General features: G+C 37.5%; 1 protein-coding gene across 1 annotated transcript in view; it reads left to right on the forward strand.

The window, feature by feature from the left end:
* The window catches only part of LNPEP (leucyl and cystinyl aminopeptidase), a 105,569-nt gene that overhangs the window by 85,931 nt on the left and 9,234 nt on the right, over nucleotides 1-10,404 (forward strand). The window contains exons 14-17 of the mRNA XM_003899947.4: nucleotides 5,046-5,230; nucleotides 7,032-7,193; nucleotides 9,136-9,276; nucleotides 9,947-10,028. Of these exons, the coding sequence (XP_003899996.2) occupies nucleotides 5,046-5,230; nucleotides 7,032-7,193; nucleotides 9,136-9,276; nucleotides 9,947-10,028 (570 nt within the window). The remainder of the gene's footprint in view (nucleotides 1-5,045; nucleotides 5,231-7,031; nucleotides 7,194-9,135; nucleotides 9,277-9,946; nucleotides 10,029-10,404) is intronic.

Consider the following 10,404-nt stretch of genomic DNA (forward strand, 5'->3'; position numbering starts at 1 on the left):
TTGACCATTACATGTTCTTTTGTGAAATGCCCATCTTTTGCTTATTTTTCTGTTAAATTGTCTGCCTTTTTCTTGTTGATTTGTGAGAGTTCTGTGTATATCCTAGATATGAATCTTTTGTTGGTCATATATGTTTGCAAATATCTTCTCCTACTCCATCTTGCTTTTTTACTCTCTTAATGATTTTTTATTAATATGAGATTTAAATTTTAATGTAATCTAGCTTATGAAATATTTTCCTACCCCTAGATATTCTGTGTTCTCTTCTGAAACTTTATTATTTTATCCTTTACATTTAGATCTATGATCCATCCGAAATTGATTTTTGTGGATGGTGTGAGGTAGACACCAATATTCATTCTTTTCAGTCTGGATATCCAGTTATCCCCAGGACCAGTATATTTTATTGCATAGAATTATGTTTGAGGTAATTAGTGTAATATCAACAGCCTTTGGGGTAATATATTAATTTCCTAGGGCTATCAAAACAAGTCATTGCAAACTTGATGTCTTAAAATAACAGAAATTTATTCTCTCATAGTTCTGGAAGCTAGAAGGCCAAAATCAAGGTATTGGCAGAGTAAGGTTTGTTTCTTCTGACGAAGAACCTCTTCCGTTCCCCTCTCCTAACTTCAAGTGATTGCCAGCAATCCTTGGTATTCCTGGGCATGTTGGTGCCTCACCGCGGCCTTTGTCTCTGTCAACACAGTGTTCTCCCTGTGTTTCTGTGTCCAGATTTCCCCATTCTTAGATTAAGATCCACCATAATCCAGGATGACCTCATCTTAACTTGATTGTACCTGCAAAGACCCTATTCCTAAATAAGGTCATATTCATAGGTCCTAGACAGACACAAAATTTGAGGGGATACTATTCAACCTACTACAGGTGGCAATAAATAAGATTAGTGCATATCACTCACTTTTTTTCACTATTAAAGGGCAGTGTTGGTTCTGAATATACCCTGTGAGGAGGCAGAATATCTCCCAACTCTGAAGCTGCCCAGTTAAACTTCATAATGGCAGAAGTCAATCTTCTCCTTGCCTCTCTGTTAACTCTGTTTAGAGCTTAGTGCTCAGGAAGCACTTGATACTTACGTTTTCTTTCAACTGCATCTTCATCCGAGATGATTTCCAGCTTTCTGGGCAGATATGTGTTTATTAGGAACATACTTCAAGGAGGGATCCAGGGACTGATGGATAGAGGGCAAGGGCAGAAGGCTTAGTATGTGTTTCCAAGATCGGACGCCCTTTTACTGCTGTATGTCTTCCTATGGTTAGCTAAAAGCCCAGTTAACTTTACTTCACCAAGAGGGAGAACGTGTCTTTTTAACATTCTTATTCTAATATTAGGGCATTCTGGTAGCATCAGTACTCCCAAACTAGGAAATCTGACATTCTACAGTTAGGAATTGGGATGGCAGACATTTATGAATCCTTGGATATGATGTTCAAATGTATTAGTGTCTAAGACTGATTTCTAATTAACTTCTATATCATTGGAACCAAAGTATTATGTGCATTTATTGGTCATTTTGTTATAAAGGCTGCACATGACATATGCTGCATTTTGTGATGCTGTGGTGTTGTGATGGGTAGGGTCTGGAGGCACATTTCAGTTGTGTTAAATTGTTCACATCTGATGTTAACATCTGATCCTAGCCATATTCCTGTTTTATCACTTACAAATCTGTCATTCTTTTACATATGAGGCATTGGTGGGATAAACCTTTGGCAATAAAAACTGACATTTCACTTTTAAGAAACTCAGTTGACCCAGGAAAGAACTCCCTGGGCATATCAGTGTAAAATTAAAGCAGTAAATCAAAATGTAATATACAACATAAGTGCTAGCATCTTTCCATGCCTGTTTTATTTTAAAAATAATTTTATATTATTGTTGTTGTTGCATTTTATTACAAATCCAGTGTTTGTAGCTTGTATAACCCATCAATTTATTTCCTCTCTCCACTTGCCGTTTCACTTTGTAAAATCATAGAGTTGCATTCTATTGTTGAATGAGCTTAAATTTCAGAAAAATTAATTTGGAGGCATAGAAAAACATTTTGTTTCTAAAAGAGAAAGGTAATTTGAAGCACATACTATGCTTCATTAATATTACTTAATATTAAAAATAAACCTGGATTACTTATAAAAATGGGATTTTATAACAGGATTTTTCAAATAATATAATTATTCTTTCTTAAAATGTTTTACTCTCTTATGTTATAATTTGAAATACATTTAAGCAACTATTTTGAGAACTTGTCTTAATGATTTCATATGGAGACTAACTAGTAAAATTGCTCCCTGTAATTCGGTGGTGTGACTGCTCAGGAATTAGCCACAGCCATCTTCAAGTGTCAGATTTCCTTTGCTTCCAGGACTTTAAGTGCCATTCTTTCCATTGCTGCCTTTGTGTTTTAGTAAACGCTCAGTGAGTATTGCCATTGTTCTTCACTGATTTTTTTTTTTTAAATAGGATTTCAAGCATGTGATTTTTTTTTCTCACATTTTTCATTTGTTCCTATTTGACAGTTATGAGTAGGATTTAAATTTCTTTTCTCCAGTCATTTGGGATGGTTTTCTATCATAATGCTGTTGAGAAAGTAAAGCCAGTGAAGATACCATGTAGAATGAAGTCAGGTGTGTCAAGTGGGATCTCCTGCATTGCTTGTCCATTCCTTGCATTGTCAGTCAGCATAGCAACTACTTTTCTACTTTGTGTCCTCCCGATGACTGAAAAGCTTTACCACTCACACATTCCACAAGGTGTCTGTTCTGTGTTTCATTGCTTTTGAAATAAACACAAGCAAGTTGACATGTTATCACAAACCTTGAGTTCTTTTCCTTGCAGATTCTTTTTTTCCATTCTCATATTCAGCTCCACAAGATGCTTATTCAGAGTAAGTCATTGCTAGGGTAATGGCCTCAATAGTTTAAAAATTTCCAAATAGGATTCATTTTAGGTATTGACAGTGGTAGTCAGTGGTACTCACTGTCAATACCTAAAAGAAAGGAAGAAAGCAATGCTCTGTGAAGAACTTGAGCTAAACTTCTGAAGTTAAGGGTTTTTGTATGTGGTCGTCTGTGGTACATGATTACTTGAGATGAGATGCCACGATGGTGGTGGAGGTAAAGAAGTACCAGGGGGAAGAAATCCTCCCATGCTGATTACTGCAGAAGGGGTATCTGTTGAATTTTTTTCATTTTGGTCCTCCTTACGTAGCCATGAAGGTTTTCTAAAGAATACCTAAAAATGGCCGGGCGTGGTGGCTCACGCCTGTAATCCCAGCACTTTAGGAGGCCGAGGCGGGTGGATCACGAGGTCAGGAGATCGAGACCATCCTGGCTAACATGGTGAAACCCCGTCTCTACTAAAAATACAAAAAAGAAATTAGCCGGGCATGGTGGCGGGCTCCTGTAGTCCCAGCTACTCGGGTGGCTGAGGCAGGAGAATGGCATGAACCCAGGAGGCAGAGCTTGCAGTGAGCTGAGATCACACCACTGCACTCCAGCCTGGTCGACAGAACGAGGCTCCATCTCAAAAAAAATAAATAAATAAAGAATACCTAAGAACATTTTTTATATCAGAATGTTTGTTCCTTCTAGTGGTATTCATAAAAGCATATTTCATATGATGCTTTTTAAAATCTCATGTGTCCTCACCCCCTACCCACCGTGCACAACTTGCAGAATGGAAATACATCGACATGCTATTAACAGCTTTGGTGTTTTTATTTTGGAGAGGGATGAAAAAAGTGTTTGTTAGTACCTTAATACCACAAGTATACGTTTAGCAGTGACATCCCATACCAATGGACTAGATAGTAGATGATATTAATGAATAACTATTAGTTTTCTTAAGTGTGATAAGGTATTATGGTTCTGTAAGAGAATGTTCTGATATCTGTGAGTTGCATGCCAAAGTATTTATAAATGAAATATCATATCTGTATCTTACTTTCGTATTGTTCAGCTAAAACAAGAAAAAACGTGTGTGTGTGTGTGAGAGAGATACACACTTGAAAACGAAGCAAATGTCAATGCTAAAAACTGGTGAATCTAGATGAACAGTGTATGGGTGTTTATTGTACTATCTTTTTTTGTAGGTTTGAAAGTTGTTTAAATAAAAACTTGGGAGAAAAAATAAACTATAAACAACTATTCTTCCCTGCAGGCCTCATTTTCTTGCTAATTTGGTTAATTTGTTATAACATCAAACTAGTTGATAATGTTAGATATACCTTTAATATTGGATTCAGAAACATTTAAACATTAACTATCAGTAAAGAAGTTTATTTTTCTCTCATTGCTTTATAGGTTTATAGATTGTAAAGTCACAAGGTCAGGAAGTTCTGACTTCCTTCCAGCAGTGGTTATAAGTGACACTTTTTGGCAGGAAAATAACTTCTAGCTGAGTACAGATAGAACTGCAGCATAAAGTTTCCCTACTGCACAGAAGTCATTAATTTTTTTCTGAGTTAACATCACTAAAAGTTCCCCTTAGCTATAGCAGTCTTATGCATAGCCTTTACATCAAATGGTTTCATCCCAGCTGTATGTGGACTTCATATGTCAGTTGATATTTAATGAGTAATATCTATGCCTTTTTTTTTCCTCATTGGATAAATTTTGGGGAAAAGAGATCTGATTGTCCTAATTTTTTGTGTTTTTTTGTTTTATTTTTGTTTTTTGAGGCAGAATCTTGCTCTGTTGCCCAGGCTGGAGTGCAATGATGCTATCCCGGCTCACTGCAACCTCCACCTCCTGGGTTCAGGTGATTCTCCTGCTTCAGCCTTCTGATTAGCTGGGATTACAGGCACCACCACCATGCCTGGCTAATTTTTGTATTTTCTAGAGATGTCATTTCACCATGTTGGCCAGGCTGGTCTCAAACTCCTGACCTCAGGTGATCTGCCTGCCTTGGCCTCCCAACGTGCTGGGATTACAGGCATGAGACACTGTGCCTGGCTGTAATTGTCCTGTTTTTTTCTGATTGTCCTAATTATTATTAAGCCATTATAATCTATTTTGTCTCTCTAGACCAGGGTATTTAAATTACTTCAGAACCAAATTCAACAACAAACTTGGACTGATGAGGGCACTCCATCTATGCGAGAGCTTCGGTCAGCCCTGCTGGAGTTTGCCTGCACCCACAACCTGGGGAACTGCTCCGCTACTGCCATGAAACTGTTTGATGACTGGATGGCATCCAATGGAACTCAAAGGTGAAGTATATCTCTACTTAGATGAATTATCTTCTTTTTCTTTATCTCACATCTTACACAGAAACCAGGGTATTCTCATCCTGGGTCAAAAATGTTATAAAACTGAGTGTTAGTGTAGGTGAACTCTATGTATCTGCATTCTCAAAAAAGACTTTTAAAAAAATTATGGTAAAATACACATAACATAAAATTTACCATCTTAACCATTTTTTACTATACAGTTCAGTAGTGTTAAGTATATTCACATTATTGTGTACTTATTTTCAGAACTTTTACATCTTGCAAAACTGAAACTCTGTACCCATTGAATAATTCCTCACTTCCTCTCTCCACCAGTCCCTGGTAACCACTATTCTACTTCCTGTTTTTGTGAGTTTGACTACACTGTGTATCTCATATAAGTAGAGTCATAGAGAATTTGCTTTTTTGTGACTGGCTTATTTCATTTACCATAATGTCTTCAAGGTTCTTCCATGTTGTAGCATGCATTAAAATTTCTTTCTTTCTTTCTTTTCTTTTTTTTGGAGACGGAGTCTTGCTCTGTCACCCAGGCTGGAGTGCAGTAGTACGATCTCAGCTCACTGCAACCTCCACCTCCTGGGTTCCAGTGATTCTCCTGCCCCAGCCTCTGGAGTAGCTGGGATTATAGGCATCTGCCACCACACCTGGCTAATTTTTGTATATTTAGTAGAAATGAGGTTTCACTGTGTTAGCCAGGCTGGTCTCGAACTCCTGACCTCAGAAAATCTGCCCACCTAGGCTTCCCAAAGTGCTGGGATTATAGGCATGAGCAACCACACCTGGCTAAAATTTCTTTCTTTTTAAAGGCTGAATAATTTTCCATTGTATGTATATACCACATTTTGTTTATCCATTCATTCATGGACAGACCTTTGTGTTGCTTGTACCTTTTAGCTATTGTGAATAATAATGCCATGCACATGGGTATGCAAATATCTCCTAGAGACCCTGCTTTCAGTTCTTTTGGGTATATACCCAGAAGTAGTATTGGTGGATCATATGGCAATTCTAGTTTTAATTTTTTGAGGAACTGCCATATTGTTTTCTACAGCAGCTGTACCATTTTATATTTCCAACAACAGTGCACAAGCATTCCAATTTCTCTACATCCTTGCCAGCACTTGCCATTTTCTGGGTTTTTTGATAGCAGCCATCCTAATGGGTGTGAGGTGATAAACAAGTGTCTTAATTTAGAAATAAAACATGGCAGGTAGAGTTAGCAGTTAATAGAAAAGCTGTTGGTGGTAATTGGTTCTCTCCAGCTCCTTACCATACATTTTGGAGAGAAGATTCAAGCATCAGATGAAGAGTTGGGGTGGAGGATTTGGATAACCTTTTGAGGTCTTTCCAAGCTCTGAGATCTTAATAAAGGCAGTAGTCTATGTTTTCTCCCTGTACCCCATTTACTGCTATATTTCTACCATGAAACTTATCACACTGAATTGTAATGCATGTGTTTATTGCTCTATACTTTGGAATAGCCTGTGAGTTCTCAGAAGACAGAGGCTCTCATTCCTCTTCCGCTCCCTAGTGTCCAGCCTGTTGCCTGCCTAGTTCTTTGTGAGTTCTCAGTGAATATTAAATTGAACTGATGTATCCATAGTTGCACTACTAGGGAAATAGCAGTCACTGAATTAAACTTTTTCTCGACCCTAAATTGTGTACTCAAACTTGTTATTATTACTGACCCTCACACCAGAAACTCCACCACAGCCAACTCTTCGCCTTTGTATTCAGAATATTTTCTTGTTATTCTCATGTTTGACCACCTCTCTTACAGCCTGCCTACTGACGTCATGACAACTGTGTTCAAAGTTGGAGCAAAAACTGACAAAGGCTGGTCTTTCCTTTTGGGCAAATACATTTCTATAGGCTCTGAAGCAGAGAAGAACAAAATACTAGAAGCACTTGCCAGCTCAGAGGATGTGCGGAAGCTTTACTGGTATGAAACCACCCGAGGAATATGATATACAGAAACCAAAAGAATACAAACACCGTGCTCCTGGGTAGGAGCTCATTGTTGAGGGGATCTCCTTTCCTCCCTCTGTTACAGGCCAGGCCTAAGTTGGACAGTGTGCTGAGGAGACCACAGGTGCTGGGCTTTATCTTTATGGACAAGCAGAAAATCCTTTGCCCAAAAGGGATTGCAAGATGTCAGGAGTCACAGCCCCCCTCCTACTCCTTGCTCAAAAAGTCTTCCTCCCCTTGGAGTGTTGTCTTGTACCCCACAATTGGTACTCCATATTTTGGGACCAAAGCATTGCTTTGTGCAAGCTGTCATTTTAAAAATGCAGACATTTCAGAAAAAGATAACATATTAAACCTTCTGGGTTCTATGTTCATATGAATTTATTTGTCAGACTTTTCCTTTTTAATAGGTAGTGATGAAGGCCCAGAAGTAGGAGTGTCATATGGATGAAGGTAGGGCAGCAAGTCAGGCCTCCTGACAGAAAAAACAGGCAGTGGTGGGGTCGAGGAGCTCTACGTAGCCAAGAGGAATATGGAGGTATCTGGTGTAGCGAAAGAGCACAGATGTTAAAAGTCACACTGAGGATAGAAGGAGGCTTCTGGGTCTCATTACTTCTGTTGTATGATTTTGCTCAGACAAATCTTGATAGTGTCCCAGAGATGTCCTCAGTACCTGTCCAGACGCACTTACCAAAAGATACACTGTAAATAGTCATTTTCTTTAAAGTATTAGCCAACCTCTGACTTAACAAATAGAGAAAAATCATTGTTTTTAAACTGTACTAGTAATACACTAATAATGCCCATGATAAAGTATTCAAACAGTACCTAAGTATATAGAGTAAAATATGAAAGCATTTCTCATGATCCTTCACTTCCATTCTCATTTTCTCTGTTAACAACAGTGTCAGTCCTGGTCTTTGTATTCATCTGTGGGAATAGATATATGTACAGATGTATGTATGTACATACATATATACCTACATATTTAACCTCATTTTAAAAACCACATTAGTTTTATACCATACTCAGTGTTTTGTGACAGTCTTTTTAGTGAATGATCAGTCTATGAGATTTTCCATGTCACTTCATGAAGCCTGCTTTATAAAAAAAAAAAAAAAAAAAAACTAAAGTTTTTTTATGGCTTCATAATATTCTGTAGTATGGCTCTATCATAATTTATTTAACCCATCACGTTCTGTTGTGCTTTTGTTTTTTTCCCTCCTAAAAATACTGCCACAGTCTTGGAGTAGGGGGTGGTTTCTCACTGTAAACAGATAGTATAGCATAGTAGATGAGAACTGCTTTCGTTCAGATATCAGGCTTTGGTATTTATTACTGTGTAACTGTGGGTCAATTAGATAACCTCAGTTTCTTCAACTATAAAATTGAGTTAGGTAGTATTAATAAATACCTGCTTGATAGCATTGTTGTGTCAAGGACTTAGAACATTATTTAGTACATAGTGTCAGTAAATGTTTACTATGAACATTAATAAGAGTATATTCTGAAATGTATCCTAATTTTCAAATAATTCAAATGGCCTAGTTTTTTAAAGAATAGTAGTATAACATACCTGCCCATTCAAATCAAATAAGGTTTTTACCAGAAAAAAATACCCACCTCCCAAATTGTAATAAATTCTACCAGAATTTATTTCCAAAATGTTTTTGCTATTTAAAAACTGTTTATTGTCATGTGACAATATAGGTAAATGTCTGTTTCATTGGTGAGTTCTTTCTTGGTTAAAAAAAATGACATTTTCAATCTATAGATCAATCATAGACTAACGCAACAGTTATTTCTTGAGTTGCTACAGAGCTTTAATTAGGAAACCATACTAATTTTAATTTAAGTTCAGTCATCACTTCTTCATGAATAATAATTTTGGAGGCTAAATCTGCTTTGCTCTTCAGGTTAATGAAAAGTAGCCTGAATGGAGATAACATCCGAACACAGAAGCTGTCTTTTATCATTAGAACAGTGGGTCGACATTTTCCTGGACACTTACTGGCATGGGATTTTGTCAAAGAGAACTGGAATAAGCTTGTACAGAAGTAAGTTTCTCAGAGAACTATTAACTTTTAGTATTCTCCAGTTGTGCATTTGAAAAAAGCTCCCAGTGTTGTGTTGGCTCACAGAAGTTAGGATTTTCTGTGAGAGGAAAAATACTTCCATGACAGTTTAATTGAAACATCCGGAAATTTTCACATTTGTTAACATAATTCCATAGCATGAATCATTTAACAGTAGCATTCCATCTAAGTTCTAATTAAGGCTAGCCTTGCTTGGCACCAGGTTACTTAGCTCAGTATGGCTACAGACTATTTCACAGCAACCATTTAGCTATGCATATTGAAAAATACCTCTTGAAAAAACGAGATGCATTGCCAAGGCATCAGTTAAGAACTCACATTCAGCTAGATGCAGATGTAGGTTTTTTGCTTCTTTTAAATCCATAACGGCATTTCTGGGTGTACAGTGTGATCTTTGACGATATTAAGCGGATTAATAATTTGTCTACATGTTCTGAACTCTTCCCTTTTTCTGCCCACCTTTCTTTCCCGCTGGCAATAAGTATGCATAGGGCAACCCCGGTTTCCTCAGCTGTGGTTCCGGAAGGAGGATTCCACTCTGTCTTTGGCATTAAAGACTCCTTTGCACTCAGGAACAATGTTTTACCAGCAGCTGCCAAATTTTTTTGCTCTTGTTTTTGTGTTTCTTCAGGTTCCATCTGGGGTCCTATACCATACAAAGTATTGTTGCTGGATCAACTTACCTGTTTTCAACAAAGGCACATTTATCTGAGGTTGGTTTTATAAAATGCTAATACAGAGACTGGGCAACCCTCCACACACCCCGGGCAGGCTGCTCAGTTTAAGGGAGATGGTGGATTTTTGTGCTAATTCCTGTCTCTTGTCTCTGTCTTCCTTAATCAGTACTAATGATTCAGCATTGTGATTACTTCTAGAGGGTGGCATATATGATAATGAGGAAAAATTCTGATTCCATTCTCTTCCCTTGTCTCCCTAATATAAATAATTTAAGGGGTCATAAAATTGTTCGGAAGAATTGCATTCTTAGGGTGAATTCGTAGCACCAAGCCTTTGGACTCTACCTTATTTATTGTTACTTAAACATCTCCTCAGTTCCATTTTAAGTTAGAAAAATGTATCCGTGTGGGA

The sequence above is a fragment of the Papio anubis genome, chromosome 5, assembly GCF_008728515.1.
Source record: "Papio anubis isolate 15944 chromosome 5, Panubis1.0, whole genome shotgun sequence".
Classification (NCBI taxonomy): Eukaryota; Metazoa; Chordata; class Mammalia; order Primates; family Cercopithecidae; genus Papio; species Papio anubis.